At 37.9% G+C, this 18,223-nt stretch overlaps 1 protein-coding gene across 1 annotated transcript; it reads right to left on the reverse strand.

Annotated features, from left to right (window-relative positions):
• Nucleotides 1-5,676: 5,676 nt before the first annotated feature.
• On the reverse strand, nucleotides 5,677-15,965 carry LOC126024127 (gastrokine-3-like). Its single transcript, XM_049784577.1, has 5 exons — nucleotides 15,891-15,965; nucleotides 8,898-9,035; nucleotides 7,960-8,067; nucleotides 6,414-6,555; nucleotides 5,677-5,771 (listed from the first exon to the last, which is right to left on the reverse strand). Exons 1-5 carry the CDS (start codon nucleotides 15,963-15,965, stop codon nucleotides 5,677-5,679), a joined length of 558 nt encoding a protein of 185 aa, XP_049640534.1.
• Nucleotides 15,966-18,223: the final 2,258 nt, after the last annotated feature.

Below are 18,223 nucleotides of genomic sequence, written 5' to 3' on the forward strand. Positions count from 1 at the left end.
ATATCAGCATGCTAATTGCCCCTTTTCAAAGAAAATACCCTTAGTTTCTAGCCAGCAGTCAAAATAAATTCGTTCTTAATGCCTCAATTAATTTCAAGTTTCAATAGTAAAATATAAATGCTATATTTACAGGTATCTGGGTGTTTGATTTTATTTGGTGTTTGATAGCAAAAGAAGCCAAATGATGGGGCTGGAGTGGTGGTGCAAGTGGTATGGCATTTGCCTTGCAAGCAGCAAACCTAAGACAGACCGTGATTCTATACCCCTCCTCCTATATGGTCCCCCAAGCCAGGAGCGATTTCTGAGCATATAACCCCTGATCACACTATGTGTGATCCAAAAACAAACAAACAAAAAAGCCAAATGATTTATATATAAATATATAGAAAGGAAGAAAAACCAGAATTTCAAGGGTCTAACATGTGAAATCCCAGTTCATACAGCTAGGCCACGAACAATTTGGTTAGCTGTGGATAAGTCTACATTTCATATATGCCCACTACATGAATTATTTATCTATCCATCCACATCCAGCATATTGAGACAACCTTGTTGAAAGGGGAGCTTGGTCTTCATTTAGGGGTGGCAAACAGGTGAGAATGTGTAAATCGTTAGAAAAATATTTTGACTGCTCAAATGAATGTCATCATCTCTATCTTCCCAGCTTAGAGGGAAATTCAGTGAACATCCTTTTGGAATTACCTTGTGGTTCTTCAAGCCAGTAGACACAATTTTAATAAATGTTATTATGCTATATTTTACCTGAGTGATAAGAGATATATGAATAAATAGTCATGCCTAGTAAAATGCAACAAACTGAAAACATGGACAAGAATAACAATTTGACTGGTGAATGCCATATTTCTAATATTTCAAATCAACTTCCTAAAGTGAGGAAATTAATGGGTTACTAGAATATTTGGTTTTCATATATAGGCTGTTCAACTGGTACAAGTTTAAGAGCAAGAAGGAACAAAGAGGAATTGCTCCTAACCCTAACATTGCATGTTTGCTTTTAAATAAGTATTAGAGAGTCTATTAAAAACATTATGTGCATTAGAATGAAAATACAAAAAAATTGAATAAAGACAAAATGATAATAGTCAATAAAGTGGTGTTTTTTGCTTAATAAAGCTAAAGGTTTATAGGAAGCAATTTAATGACAATGGTAGACTATATATAAATCTTGGCGAATAATGAGGATGTTCCAGTTGGAACCATGGTGTTTATAAGTTATAGAATCCAAGTTACATTAATTTAACAAGGAGTCCTAGAAATCACTGTCTCACTTTACCATAAAATGGCTAAAACTGGGCATTTGAAGATGGCAAGACAATTTTCCCCTATGTCTCAGCTCTCTTTCTCTTTCTATCTCAGCTCAGATTCTTATCCTAACTTTCCTCATAAGGATTGAGAAAATACCCCTCAGTAAGTCTGAATCTTACTAGCTTATTATCTGAGAGAAAAGGAGTCCTCTTAGTTCTAATTGTAAATCATTAAATTTTTTTTATGAGTGACAACTTTTTATGTCTTATCTCCACTGTAGTCAAAGCAGTAAAGTTGTTTTCTAACTTCTGCCCAAAACTTCGGATTCAGACTATAAACAGGTTGCCAGTGCTCAAAAGACCATCAATACTCTGGAGTAAATAGCAGACCTATAATTCCTGGTTTTGAAATGTATTAATTTTTAAAAAAAAAATCCTGTAAGGATCCTAACTGAATTACTTGCTTGACTTTGGAGGGGGGGGGCAGATCTGGTAGTGCATATGTGATTCCAAAGATTGAACTGGGATTGGCCACATGCAAAACAGTTATCTTAACCCCTGTCCTATCTCTCCAGTTGTTTGAATATTCATAATCTTGTGGTCCAGCACTTGTAGGGGGAAGAGTCATGATTGATAACAGCCTCGGAATCTACATTTTACAGCTATGCTATACTCATGGAGTTCTATGGCATGGCTTCTATTTCTAGAGTAGAACTTCGAGTTCCTCTCTTTCCTCTCTTTGCTTTCTTTACATCTGCTAATACTAAAGTTGTCATGTTGAGCACTTCTTAGGAACAGCAAGTGGAGTGTCTCAGATCCAGGCCAAAAAGAAGCAAGTCCAGAGAGAATCTATAATGAAGTTAAGACTTGAGAAATTACCTTCAAAAGGAGTCTTTTTTATGATTGGGAACAGAAGATGCCAACTATGTTTTCATTTATATTTGTCTCAAGATATTTTCCTTGAATATTTTGAATACTTCATTCCACTTTTTCCTGGACCTTAGCATTTCTGCTAAGGAATCATCCTATATCCTTGATAGATTACATAAGTATCCCTAACACCAATCCCAGTAGCCTTTATTATGTTTTTAATCATTGAGTTTTGGAAAATTTACCATTACATATCTTGGTATATATTTTTTACACTTAATAACTAGATATTCTATTAGTTCCCCCCAATTTGCATTTTTAGTTCTTTTCTCAGGCTTGGAAAGCTTCCAGCTATTATTTTTTAAATGAATTTTCTGCTTTATTCTCTTTGTGAAGTAACCAACATTCTTTTGTCACATCTCCCAATGAAGTCTGATAGACCCATGTGATAGTGTAGGGATTAAGGCACTTGCCTTGTCTAAAACTGACAGCAGTTCAATCCCTAGCACCATATATGGTTCTCTGATCACTACAAGGGGTGATCCCTGAGTCCAGAAGCAGGAGTAAGCCCCTGAGCACAGCCAGATGTAGCCCCCCCCACATACAAAAGGCAACCTTTTTTCTCTCTCATTTTCTATTTCAATAATTTTTATATTTTTTTCTTTGATCTTATTCACATACAATCTGTTCTTCTTTTTTATACTTTCTAGTGCATTTTATGTCATTAATTATTTCATCTCATTTATAGAATTTTTTAGTTCCAGAATCTCTTTGTTTCATTTTTATCTTTACTCTGTATGACAACTTACTTTCTGCTCATTCATTTTGAATTTATTGATTGCCCTTTGTCCTTTTTAATTTGTTTACATCTTGGAGTCTCTTTGTGACAGCAATGTCAGTTCTCTCTCCACGATCTTTCCTATCTTTTTTTTTTTTTTTTTTTTTTGGTTTTTCGGTCTACACCCGTTTGATTTTCAGGGGTTACTCCTGGCTAAGCGCTCAGAAATCGCCCCTGGCTTGGGGGGGGGGGGACACGGACCATATGGGACGCCGGGAGATCGAACCGCGGTCCTTCCTTGGCTAGCACTTGCAAGGCAGACACCTTACCTCTAGCGTCACCTTGCCGGCCCCGATCTTTCCTATCTTTTAAGTCTGGCTCCTGGAGAGATTCCAGTCTTTGTGATGCCACGTTGCTTTGAATTTTTAGTGTTGCTTGATAATATGTTCTTCTGTGTATCAAATACCTTTTCATTTTTTGTCAAGTTTTGTTTTCTTTGATTCTAATTTTAATGAGTTGACACCTTAATTTTTCCCAGTAGGTGGCGCTAGGCCTTTAATTTGGAGCGGTTGTATTGCTGCCTTTGTGTATGTCCTTAATTATGTCCCTGGGATTGGTGGGAACAGTCATGTATTTGAGTTTTCCCACTATATGGGGACAGGCAGGGAGTACAGGGAAGGTGGTTGCTGTAACTGTGGCTTGGTGAGGGCACAAATGGTGTGTGTGTGTATGACCCAATTGCTGTTCTTGTTATTTGGAGTCTAGAAGACTTGTTTTTCAGGTTACAGCTGATAGGGTCTAGGCAGTAGAAAACAGTAGTAGTCTTAGACCTAAAGTTTCTGGGAGGAAAACAGTCTCCCTGGAACAGCACCTTCAGCGATGGCTGAACAAGCATGCTGGGTGCGTGGGCTCTCATGAAGCTCCCCAAGAGTAAGAGAATATAAAAGGAGCGTGGAGGAGATGGAGCAACTGAGACTCTACACCTGGGATCAGGGCAACAAGTAGGCAGTATTCCCCACACTATCCTAGATGACTTCGGATCAGACAACTGTAATTTGGGTGAAGATTCAAGCAACAAGACAGGAACAGGCTCCCAGTATAAGGCCATGTTGGAAGCAGAGCATCTACATGGAAGATGACAGCCATATGGGCTCAAATATAGAAATCAAACGCTGGAGACCAGCCACTGCTGTGTGATGATATATTAGGGCTCCTGACACATCAGGGGCATAAAGCATATTATACTTCCATGCTGAGGGTGAAGTGCGCAAATTTCTATTTGTCTTGACCAGCTGGTTTGACCAAATTTCTCCTGCCTGTCCAACAAACCCTGTTAGAGGTCTCTTGAGCATTTGCTATCCAGTCACCTACTTTTAATGACTCAGGAAAGCTGGATGCAATATAGTTTAATCCAGGGGAGCTGATGCTATGGAGGATTTCAGGATCCCAGTCACCCAGACTGGTACTGCGTACCAGTGTGGTGTGCATGTTTATGCCATGCAAGCACTCTCACACACACTCGCAGAATTCAAACTCCAGCCTCTACCCACCTCATCCTCCACTGCATCCTACTCCTGCTCTATTTTAGTGCTCCTACCTTTGTGGCCATCTCTAGTCCCTGTCTCCAATGTGTACTCCTCATTTGTTCTTTTATTTATTTATTTGCTTATTTGTTTATTGTTTTTTGGGGAGCCACACCTGGCAGTGCTCATGGCTTACTCCTGGTTCTGCACTCAGAAATCACTCTTGACAGGCTTGGGCAGGCTCAGGGGACCATATGGGATGCTGGGGATTGAACCCAGGTAGTCTGTGTGAAAGGCAAATTACCTATTCGCTGTGCCATGGCTCTAGCCTTTCCTCATAAGACTCTTCTTATCTTTCTCAGGTAAGAAGAGTCAGGTAAATACTATGTGGTGTGGAACTGGCACTACAGGAACATCAGCTATAGCAATAGACCATTAAAGACCAGGTTCCTAATTCGTTTGTGACACAGAGAAATGAATGGAGGATACCACTAAGACATTTGGATCATTTCCAAGAGAGGTCTGAGAGGTATAATTTCAATTAGATCTCTCTTAAAGATTTTTTGGGTACATGTTGCATCCTATTTTCATAACCAATAACATCTTAGCATCAATTTATAAAAGACACCAAGCACTTCACCTGTAGCTAACTCTTGTGTGCTGTTTGTTAAAGAATTTCTGTTATTTGGGGCCTGGAGAGATAGCACAGTGACGTTTGCCTTGCAAGCAGCTGATCCAGGACCAAAGGTGGTTGGTTCAAATCCCGGTGTCCCATATGACCCCCCGTGCCTGCCAGGAGCCATTTCTGAGCAGACAGCCAGGAGTAACCCCTGAGCACCGCCTGGTGTGGCCCAAAAACCATAAAAAAAAAAGAATTTCTGTTATTTGATTTATTGTCAACACTCTCAGGGGATTCTTTAAGAGATGAAATCCCATAGGAGAGGCTTCTCTACCATTACACCATGCTGGGTGTACTTTGAATAGGGACTATATGTGGATAAGAGTAACTAAAATCTGGTGAGTGCAGAGCAGGCAGGATGCCTCTGAGTGAGGCAGGAAACTTTATTGTTTTAACTCAGAGAAAGAAAGTGCACCGGGTTTTCCAGATTACAAAACTAGATCTGGGGTTAAAAGGCAAAGGTGGAGGACTAAAATCAGCAATTTCACAACAGAGTAGAATGCTGTACCCTGAGCACATGTCAGTGTGCTTCATCCAGAAGGGTCCTTTCTCTTTGGAGCTTCAGAGCCCAGAGATCTCACCACAGATAGAGAGTCCCATAAAGGACAGAAGGTGGAGCTCGAAACAGGAATCAGGGTCAATTGCCAGGGCAGCACCTGTGAGAGAAAAGAGAAAGACTTCACAAAGACCACTTAACATAAGTGAGCACTGAAATCGCGAAATTGAATGAAGGTTTTATGAGCTGGACCAAATTCCATGTGGTGCTCTGGGCAGCTCTGCTAAAGCATTTACTGGTGAGGCCCATATGGCTGAAGTAGAAAACTTCTCACAAGCTAAAAAAGTGAAAACATATACTCTCTATTATTTCTGTCCTTTTTTGTTTGTGTTTGGACCATACCTAGTGGTGCTCAGTACTTATTCCTAGCTCTGCAGTCAAGGGTTATTCCTGATTGGGCTCAGAGGACTCTATGTGGTGTGTCAGGGTCAAACCTGAAAATGCCCTGTAGGCTGTACTATCTCAATGACCCCTATTTCTTACACTGAATTTAAAAAATGGGGGGAGGGGGATCTTTCAAGCTGTGCTAAAAGGATTCAGAGCTAATCTAGGTGATACTTAGCCAATAGGGTCAGATAGTTCAGTGCTAGGACCTAATGGTGTGGGCTGTGGGGATCTTCTGAAGATGATTTAAATAAAATTAAGATTTGAACACTCATTAGAATTTGCCAATAATCTAGAAATCATGTTGCACCAGTTGACTCACCCTCGTCTTGGATTTCTGGTTAAGTTATTGACACACCTTCTTTGTGTTGGTGGGCAAAGTAGGTGGGGACCTCTCTGCACATGTCCTTGATGGCCATTCCATACTGGGCAAGGTTCTTGACCCGAGTGGGCAACACAGTGTAGGTCAAACCACGAGTGGAAGGGGAATGTTTTATATCCTAGAAGTGGCATTAAAAATTGGTGAGACAGCATAGAATGGTGGAACAAGAATAGAAAAGAGGAATAAGTAAGAATTATGATTTATGGTCCTATTCCTTTCTCATAGATAGGCAAGTTGTGAGATTGTTTGCTGGGGATTCAAGTTATAGAAATTGTTGAACCCAAGTGTGGCCCTGCTTGAGATCTATAGCAACAATTTCTACTCTGACTACCTGGTGGTGCCAGAAAGAAACCCATGTACTGTGTGTATTGTGACACAATATTTTACTCAATGATGCCAACCTTCTATGCTTTTCTCATTTTGATGAAATGCAGAATAGTAATTGTAGTATAGTTTTACTTGTATACATCATGTGGCTGCAATTCTTCCACTCTTATAGGAAAAATATGAGATTCTTTAATTTTTTTTTTTGGTTTTTGGGTCACACTCGGCAGTGCTCAGGGATTACTTCTGGCTCTACACTCAGAAATTGCCCCTGGTAGGCTTGGGGGACCATCTGGGATGCCGGGATTTGAACCACCGACCTTCTGTATGCAAGGCAAGCACTTTAACTCCATGGTATCTTTCCAGCCCTGCTATTCTTTAATTTTGATGCAACTTAAAGTGTTTTCTTCCAAGCCAGCACTACCTACTGACCATAGACATCACTGCTGTCCAGTGAGCTGAGCAGGTGATAGCTGCATTTAATGACTAGCCCAGAGTTTCCTGCTGCTTTTCAAATTGTTTTATTTTGCTTATCTTTCAAGAAGCTGAAAAGAATAGAGACCAGCAGACTGAGTATCTATCTATCTATCTATCTATCTATCTATCTATCTATCTATCTATCTATCTATCTATCTATCTATCATCTATCTATCTATCTATCATCATATAGATATATTTGGAGGGTTGAGCCACATCTGGCGGTTCTCAGGGGTTACTCCTGGCTTTCACAAATCTCTCCTGGCAGGTTTGGGGAACCATATGGGATGCCAGGAATCGAACCTTGGTCTGTTCTGGGCAGGCTGCATGCAAGGCAAATACCTTACCGGTGTGCTATTTCTCCATACCCAGAAATAAATATTTTAACTATAACAAGTACACACATGTATATTTAGAGGTTGTAGTGGGACAGACAAAGGGTTTGTGATACATATTTTTCTTCTGTTCACTCAAATATTTATATTCAGTGATATATGCTAGACTAATAAGTAGTTTACATCCTTTTTAGAAGACATGAGTTATGCTGTTGAAAAATTTTTTATTAATGCAATTATGAGTTGCCTTAAGTGAGCAATCATTCACATATTGATATTTCACAAGATAAAAGAACAACCATAAACTAAGTTATTCTGTGTGTACAATGTGGATCTAGGAAGTTTGGATGCATATCTGGAAAACATCAAACTAGGAAATCACATACCTGCTTGTACAGGGCTTTCCTAAAGTCATCCAGAGTTGGAAAGGTATCTTGGTCCATCTTGGTCAGGACACAGGCCATCTTGCTAAACAGTTTAGTCACCAAAAGAGCCTTAAAGTACAGGGCAGAGCCAGGTCATTCATTTATGAGAGGAATCCCTAGGCCACTCTGCACACAACCAAAGAATGAGAAAAAGAGGAAAGGGGTGTTAGGGAAGAGGGAGAGGAGAGGCAGAGACAAAGTGCTTGAGAGGAGTCTGTCCCGGGACACCTAGTGTGTAGTTAGGAGGGGCCTTGCAGGCAGCAGGGGCTGGAGGGCAGAGTGTCAGAGTAAGGTCTATGGGCTTTTACTTGATCAATCCTCCTAGTAAAGCAGCTATTATTTTATACTTTTTTTTTTGCAGATAATGTAATGAGACACACAAAAACTGAGATATATCTCTAGTTATAGAGTTTGTTTGGGTGTGGGGGGTGATAAGTGAGAGGGGAAGAGATCAGATCCTGCCTCTTTCTCCTGGGTCTTAGGAGTCAGCAAGTTCAGGTCAGTTTTCTAAGAATAAAAAGAATACTTTATTGGCAATAAATGCATCAATATGTACGATCAAGGCCAAACATCTTTTATAGTACATACCAGTTGCCAGATACAGGGATTCTATAAGTGACTTATTTCAGAGGCCTTCTGGGGTCATGAAAAGTCAAACTCTCATAGGACCACAGGCTCCCAGTAGACCAGAGAATTCCTCTGACTGTCACTGACTTGAAAAAAAGTCCTTCTACTGCAGGAGATCTAGGCCCTTACCTAGAAATAGGAATTCCCATGGAGAGCCTAAAGCTAAGAAAAGCAAATGTAGACACTGTCCTTTTCTTTTTGGAAAGCTTAAGTTAAAGGTTGGAGTAAACAGGCTTTCTTTGGCATTATTACTAATGTTTTCCACATCTTACATTCTTGTAGTCCAAGATTCCATCCCATTCACTCAAAACATTGTTGTCTCTGATGCTGACTATACCCCGCAAGGCATTAACATGGATGCTCTGGGTCCCAACAGATCCATCCAAAGGATAATCACTGTCACTGGAGTTCTGTAGAAAATCAAGCAACAGTGAAAAGATAGTCCAAAGGAAGTTTCTACTGTGTTTGTGTTGCCGGTGATCAATACCAAGGCCTCTTTCTTGGCAAGCATGTATTCTGCCATTAAGCTATAATCCCTGAACTTTGTAGGTTGAAAAGAGAAGTCACCAAATGTTTGAGAAAGGTTGTCTTCCCTGGCCATTCTTAAAATAAAACTGCAATAGTAGATAGAGGCAAGGTGGACTCACTTTACCCTTACTTACTGTCAGAGCAAGCCATGGAGTCATGAGGAAGACCACAAGAATGGTAGATACAGTCTGAAATGGAAATACATTTTAGTGTATACTCCTGCTTTCTTAGTCTCATGACAGCTCAGAATTGAGAATACAACAGAATCCCAGGGCTGATCCTCATTAAAAGACCTTGTGCCTTTAGGTTCCAATGAGTTTCTGAGAACAGAACTGGGATATTTGAAACAGGAGGTGAGGCAAAACTTTACTCAAATTGTTTTGTTCTAACTTTCTGGTAATTCTGGGCTAACTATTAGCAAATGGCAATATGATTCAATGGTAAGAGCATGTGTCTGATTCAATCCTTAGCACCATGTATGTCTGCACACATATACACATGCATACATACATATATACACATTAGGCAACTTTGCCACTTGGTATGAACAGAGATAGGGACTATCCAAAGCCAAATCATAAATGACGTGATGTTTAGGTTTTCAGACAACCTTTTCTGAACCTCTGACTCTCTACTCAGATCTCCCCATTGTCCCTTTAAAACCTGATACTGTCCTGTTTTCCTCTAGATACTCTAACCTTGCCGAAATCACTTGGAATAGTCACACATTGCAATACACTTTATTCAATATTGATTTTACTCAAATATTACTATTTCATGAAATGTTTGCTTTATGTCATTTCTTCTGGGTGAAGTTTGCCTGGTCTAATGTAGGGGACCTTAGGCATCAGAGAATAAGCCCAAGAGACTCCAGAGGATAAAACAACAAGATAGAAAGTATAGTAATATACCTTTCCCACATTTTTTCATTTGTTATCTAGTATATTCATTCTCAATTAGCTCAAATGTACTTCAAACATAACTGAAATTGACAGAAAAAATCCCTTTTGCCTATATCTCCACAATATTTTATGCAATATTCCATGTGGAATGACATCTTAAAATGATATCAATTCCCTGTGATATATCGTAAGCGAGAAAAAACAGCTACTCTATGAACAATAATTAATGAAATGATCTTAATCAAGGACATGTGATAGATACCTATATAAATATTTTACTCTGAGAATAAGAGCTATATATTAAATGCATCGAAATTTAAAATAAGTGGCAATATCTAAGACAAGTAGAGAAGATAATTCTAAAATACATATATCTATTCAAACTCAAAAGATTCTAATCTATTTTTTTGGCAGGTGGGAATGAGGTTAGTCAATACTCAGGCTGTTCAGGGGTCAGTCAAGGTGGTACTTTCACTAATGGGGCTGGATGGTTCAATGCTAGAATAGAGGACAGAGCAATTGTTTGGATCAATGTACTGGAGATACCATGTCCGGGGTTTTCAGGACTACTCCCAGTCGTGTTCCAGGGTCCATGTAATGTCAGGGGCTGAACTAGGGTCCCACACATACAAATCATGCACACTTAACACCTGTACTATCTCTCTGACCTCAACCAAGAAATTTTGATTTTTTAAAGAATTTTGACCTTGTTATTTAAGAAAGACACATCATTCAAATAATACAAAAATATATTTGCTAACAAGTTGATGTGTTTGTTTTGTTTGTTTGATTTTCTCAAAATTTATATTTGACTATGTTTGGGTTAAGTTTGATGAGTTCATGGGTAGAAATAGAATAACTAATTCCTGGCTATTTGGGCTCTAAAAGCATAATCTCCCATATTTGAATAAAAATATACTTACAAGGTACTTCATATTGTTGCTCGTTCAGACTCCATGCAATTACATGCATAATAGAGTTTTTATGCCCATTTATTTTCTAAGTTTGGTATATATAGTTCTTGCATTTCCAACTGCTGACACGATAAAGAACTCTATGGTGGTTAGCTATATCAAAATACCATTCAAAGGGCAACATAGACAAGTTTATGCAAACACATTTATCACTTTTATGAAATATTTCTAAATATTTCCTCTTTAATACTTAACACTTGTTTCAAGCAAACATGGCAAATGAACAAATCTTTGTGGGTTGGCATGTCTGAATTTAACAGCTAGGTAAGAATTGTAAACAGTAGAGCCTGAAAAATGGTTCTGATACAAAATCAATGTGTTCACTGTTTCTACTACTTAATTTCAAGAAAGTTATTTACTAACAGTGGAGGAAGTTAAGAAATACCTTACAAAAAACCAAAGGAGATTGAAACTCTAGGATTAGATTGGTAGCAACCTCGGTGGCTCCTTCTCCAAACCAGAATCATGTGGTTGTCCCTGCATTACCCTCTGTTCAAGCTTGACCTCATTTTACCTCTTTAAGAATCCACCTCTTAATGACTTTCCAGACATTCTGTGCCCATTTATGTACCTGCTTCATGATTTGTCTTACTTCTTCCAGCTCTCATTTAAGTTTGGATTTTCAATAAAGACCATTTGGCCAATTATGGTACTTCTGAGACAAAGGGCAACCTTTGTACAATAAGAAGCTGTGCTTAGGGCATACTCCTGGATCTGTGCTCAGGGGCCACTCCTGGAAGTGCTTGGAGAACTGCATGCAGTGCCAGAGATTGAATTGCCAAGAGCCTTATCCCCTAAAATCTCTCTCCAGCCCACAATTTAGGCTTTTTTATCCATCACGTTATTTTTGTTTTTATCGCAAGCCCCCTTGACTGGCAATGATATTTTTACCTGGAAAAAAGGCCCAAAACCAAACCATTGTTTCCTTGCAGAGAACTTTTGTGTATTTATGAGCCTGAGCAGTGAAACAACCAAAGATAGTAAGATGGATAACACACTGGATGTTAAAAGAGGGATGTGAAGTAGATAAATTTAGAGACTACTAATCGCCCAGAAATCAGATAATATTACAATTATCTCTCTGTTGCTCCCAGTATTGGAAAACAACAGTACTTAAATAACACAATGAATGAATTTTGCTATGAGTAGGTAGAGCATAGTAAAAGAATGACATTCATTATTTTTTACATGAATATCCAGTTTTCCAATACATTTTTCTTTCTCCATTGTGTATTCTTGGCTTTCTTTGTTACCTGTGAATTTATATGCCCAGATTTTTCTTCTTTTTTATCTTTATTTTTAATTATGTGATCAATAATGCAAAGAAAGAGGACAAGATAAAGTTACAGTGGAAGGACAATCACCCAAAAACAGAGTTCTCAGAAGAAATCCCCCTGCTGACACCCCAATTTTGAACCTACAGTCAAAGAACATTAAGAAAAATAAAATAGAACCCATGTACAATTACTTTGTCCCTCAAGACCCCAGACTGTAGTACATTATAACATTTTTAGTGGTACACAAAGCAATTTAAAGCCATAAAATTTGTGTATATCCTTAAACTTGAAGGCATAGTAGTTTTTTACATTTCCATGCACATGCATATTAGTTTGTTAACCTCAAAAGTTTAAGTTGTTTTTTTTTAAGGTTTAGAGTCAAAGGAGCACAGTAAAAACGGTGTTAGAGTGGCAATTATCATTTGCATAGGCCCACCAAAGTATGGGGGACATGGAAAGGAAAAGCCTTGGTCTAAATACAAGGAGACCCTACCCCTGAAGTTTCCTGACACAAGACCAACTCTAGGCTCCAGGCAAACTAATTTGTCCAATCCAGGTCATTGTCCATAGTGCCAATACAGGTCTATTTTTCACACAGTCTGTTTTTTTTTTTGTTTGTTTTTTTTGCATATTTTGAAAGCCTTTTTATTTATCAGTTTTGGTCACATTTTTTTTCATGTTCTATGGTTCTGTTTTTTTTATTTAAACAACTTTATTACATACATGATTGTGTTTGGGTTTCACTCATGTAAAGAACACCACCCATCACCAGTGCAACATTCCCATCACCAATGTCGCAAATCTCCCTCCTCCCCACCCAACCCCTGCCTGTACTCTAGACAGGCTATTTCCCTTGTACATTCTCTTTATTAGGATAGTTCAAAACGTAGTTATTTCTCTAACTTAACTCATCCCTGTTTGTGGTGAGCTTCAAGAGGTGAGCTGTAACTTCCAGCTCTTTTCTCTGTTGTTGGTATCATGTTTCTGTATTGAAGATCCTGGAATCTGTGTATTCTACATTGAAGTCAAGATGGTGCGGAGCGTCCTCTAATTTCAACTCACAATTAAAGGGCAATGCAGAAAGCCCTGTCCAGTAAGCAGATCTTTGTTGTTGTTAAATCTTCTCAGTGTTAAGGGAAGACTCCTTTGAGTAGATCGATGTCAGCAGCATTAGGTTCTTCCCTGTAGAGGATTGCTTCCAGGTGATGTCATAGACAAACTTGGATGCTTCATAGTATATGCCTAGATTTTTAATTTTGTTCCACTGGCATATGCAAGTACTGTGCTATTTTGATTACTATAGCAGCAGATATACCTGGACATCTAAAGGTGTGATACCTTTGTTTTTTTTCTTCTTTCATGGCAATGCTTTAGATATTTGGGATCAAAGACCTGCAAGTAGTTTTATATTATATTAGTTTTATATTATATTTTATATTATATTAGTTTTATATTATAAAACTACTAAAAAAATACAGTAAAAGTATTTTGAATTCAACCTTGGCAGTGATTTCTTAGATAAACTAAAAGTACAGGTACAAATGCTAAATGAATTAAGTAGTAATATTGAGCTCTTTACAGTAAGAAAAACAATCAATGAATTGAAAATACAACCTTTGAATGGGAAAAGTTATATGCACCATATAAATAACAAGAAATGATTATTCAATATATGTAAAGAACTCATACAACTCAATATTAAAAAAACAGACAACTTTTGGCCAGAGCATTAGTACAAAAGTTAGGGTGCTTGCCTTACATGTTTCTAGGGATCCAGGTTTGATCCCTAGAATCCCATATGGTCCTCCAAGCACCTCCAGGTATAATTTCTAAGTGCAGAGCCAGAACTAACCCCTGGGCATTGTTATGTGTGGAATCAAACCAAAAATATAACAACAAAAAACCCAAACTAAAAAACAAACAAACAAACAAAAAAACACAAAATCCAACAACCCAATTAAAATGTAGGAAAAGAATCTAAACAGCTCTCTTTTCCAAAGAAACTATACAAATAACCAGCAGATAGAGGACAAGATATTCAATATCACAAATGAAAAGGAAAATACAAAATCAAATCCCCTGTGCAATATGACTTTGCATTAATTAGGATTCCAAAAGCAGTTGTATTGCAGAAGTACTGCTGGTTAGCAGAGGATCCAAATTGAATTTCCAGGCAAGGACCAAATAAAAAAAAAGATGCAAACAAAAGGGAGTCTAGAGTCAAGAGTTGTGAGAACAAGCCCTCAAGAAAGCAGGACCACAAAGTCCTGGCATGATAGAAATCGAACTTATGTATCCAATTCCAAGTCCTCCAGTGTCCTCCTGTAATCACACTCTTCACATGCTTGAAATTTCTGATGAGGAATAATGTATTAATAATGTAGACATATTCATATATCTGTGTCTTTTACTACATGAAGCTACTTTTAATCACTGTGCTGAAACTTTGTATAAACACTGATAGGTATATTTGCTAATCAAGAGATATATAGCTACATATTCAATGCCACATTTATTCTGCAACACCAACGGTCATGTGCACAAAAGTGTAATCTATATTAAACCACCAAGGAATGTCACTAAGGAATGAACACTGACCAGAAGAATTGGAAAGCACATTTAAAAAAAGATATTTAAATTTTGTTGTTTAATTTAATAACCATGAATTACAAAGTTGTTGATAGTTGAGTTTTAGGCATATAATACTTCAATACCAATCCCACTACTAGTGTCAACTCCTATCATCAGTGCTCCTAGACTTCAATTCAACAGTCAATGTAAGCAATGCCCAGAATTTCTTCATTACTAGCCTCATATAATCTTTTCCTTCTCCTTGTTCCTGACTTTGAAAGTTATGCTCTTTATTGTGCTAGTTATAGGATTTGTAGTCTAATCAGATTATTAAATTGCACATTTTTTGCCAATAGGACAGTAAACTTTCCACCATGTTGCACTGGTAAAGGGGAGTGTTCTATTTATGACTGAGACTCAACTACAATTATGCTTGTAATTATGGTACTTAATAAAGACTTTATTTAAAAAAAGACAGTAAATTACATAAGGTTGGAGGCTTGGTTTTGTTCTCTGTTGTGTCACTAGTCACTAATACAGAATATTTAGAGCAGCCCCCCACACGAAATAGGAACTCAAAACTAGATCTGTGAAGCATGAATGTTATGTTTGTCACCTCTGTTTCTCCTAGAAAACTTAATCTGGCACACAGTAGGCTTCAGAAAATATTTTCTGAATTTAATATAGAATCAGTTATTTAATAATATATTAAATTCAGGAGATATTACTTATAAAGGCCTGAACAGATTGTTTACAATTAAAAAACTCCCCTCTCTATAAACTTAGATTACAAGTGCACCGTAAAGTTGGTAGAAAGACTTCATTATTATTTTAATTAATGGTCTTGATGGAGGTGACAGAAAAAAGGAAAAGGAAAGCCAGGCATCTCCCTAGTCATTTGCCTTCTATCTTACATCCTGGAACTTCTGGCAGGAATAAGATTTCTTTGTCCGGATCCCTTGTCCTGCTCTGTGTTTGCTGAACATTATTTGATTTCACTAGAATCTACTTACCACCTGCTCTCCACCAAAAACTTCCTCTTCCTTGGTTGACTGTTCAAATTTAGTCTTGGGATCAGGTTTCTGCATACTTACTTTCCTGGAATGTTACTAATATTTGACTCAGTACTCCAACTTTGGGGAACTTAGTGGCCATCAAAACTGAGGTATATTTTTTAAAATAAGCAAAGCTTCGCTCATGCTCTGCATACTTGTATTTCTTATCTACCCTGAATCTTATAAAGAATATAGATAAAGTAATAATTAATCATAATTTTGGCTCACAAACTAACTTTTCTTTTGGGTATTCTTGTTTGGTTTGCTATGACTGACATCATAGGTGCTTCTTTCCATGGAGTCCAAAAGATAGTGTGTCTGCTCTGCCTCATCAACTTGTTTTGCATTCCTGTACTGTTATTTTTAGATTCATTTGTTTTCTAAGCCCTCCATTTATCCTTCTCTGCCCCCTTTACTACTGACCTTGGGATCATTTTCTCTCATCCACATCACTACCCTCCTTCCGATTAACATTCTGGAAACCAGTCTGCTTTTCTTTTTTATTTTTATTAATATATTTATTTAAACACCTTGATTACAAAAATGATTGTAGTTGGGTTTCAGTCATGTAAAAAACACCCCACTTCACCAGTGCAATATTAATGTCTGCTTTTCTAAGGCAGAGTGTCTGAGTCCCTTTCTTTTCCTCTTATCCCCCCACTTTCTGCCTTTGTTTCCCTAAATAATGTAAATCATCCTTTATTTTGTCTTCTCAAGGCCAAAGTCCTAAGCAGGAACCACTTAGCCTGCATTTTCGGAGCAGGTATGACTTTGTACCAAACATTTTCTTATTGTAACTTATTCATGTATCTCCTCTGACTACTTATTTCAATGCCTTCTCAATGTGCAATTGTTGTTTGCCTTTATTTCCCCCTAATATTTATTCCAGGACAATTGCTAGCCAGGTTCTTCTGGGGACCCTATCTTTTAAGGCAGCTGACACAATCTTTTACCAAATTAATTTTACAACAGGGCTTTTATTTAAACCTAGCTGCTTATCTAGGTTCATAAGTTGTGGGTGCATACAAGGATTTTCCCCCAGAGAGAAAACCATACCTTTTATCAAATTTTCCAGAAGAGTCTCATAAAAAAAGTTTGAAGTACTTCCTCAAAGATCTTTCACCCACTAAAAATATTAATTTTTCTTCTTTAATGTATTTTATCATCTCCTAGTTTATTTTATTTGTGAAAACTTCAGAAGAAAGAAGGATAGGAAGCAGTTGATTTTCTATGGTAAAACCTTTTGTAGGAGGTGGGAATAAAGGTAGTTGAACTCATTTCACAGTTGGGGAAAGTGGGTCCCAGAGAAAAAAAGAGACTTGGGACATAGAATCAGGAATAGAGATGAGATCATGTACACAAACTATGGACACTGCACTGCCCTTCATGAGGAAGGCTTTCTAAACCTCCTTCCAAGAATATCACCCTGGAGCCTTTAACCAAGTAACTAGATATCCTAGAAAAGCAAACCAAGAACTGCAACAAACCAGGTTAGTATGGAACTCCAGCATCAGGCCCCTGACTTAGCTTTTGAGAGTCAGTGTCCCAGAGACAGACACTCATCTATAGACCAGCTCCAGATGGTTCAGTTCATGCCCCATTAGACAAGTCCAAAAGAGAGCTGGCAGGTGGACTTCTGCACAGATTTTTTCTTCTTATCTCCAGGTTTCTATCTTCCCACTGAAAATCTATTCAGGGAGGAAAATACAGTTAGTGCTGAAGAGCTGACATATTTATATTGCTATCCTAACAATGCCCTGATCCTACTACTATAAGAAATTAGAGAAAGAAGAGAGGCAATGGGAGAAGGAGAAAGAGAGGGAGAAATAAAAAATGAAGGAGAGGGAATGAGAAAGTAGATGAAAAGAAAAAGGAAGAAAGAAGAGGGAGAATGAGAAAGGAGAGGACAGAGGAGAAGATAGAATGGAGAGGGAGAAGAGAAACAAAGAAGAGAAAATAGAGAAGGACAAAGAAAATAGAGGAAAGAGAAAAGAGGTGAGTTGGGAAGAGTAAGGAGAGAGAAGAAAGAGAGAAATGGGAGGAATTAATCATGGGAAAACTTGTTGCTTAAAACAAACATGAGATCTTCAAGTTATTCACTTCAAATGACCAATGTCCAGCATATGGCTCACTTACCTACACAAATGTGTAGAGAATGTTATATTCAAGTCAAAATTTTGATGAAGTTTAAATCATGTAGCTAACTTTAAGGACTTTACAAATAAGCAATATTATTGTGGGTGGATCTTAAAAGCTTTGACTCATAAAATGACATAATGGCAACATTAATG

Source organism: Suncus etruscus, chromosome 12 (assembly GCF_024139225.1).
Source record: "Suncus etruscus isolate mSunEtr1 chromosome 12, mSunEtr1.pri.cur, whole genome shotgun sequence".
NCBI lineage: Eukaryota > Metazoa > Chordata > Mammalia > Eulipotyphla > Soricidae > Suncus > Suncus etruscus.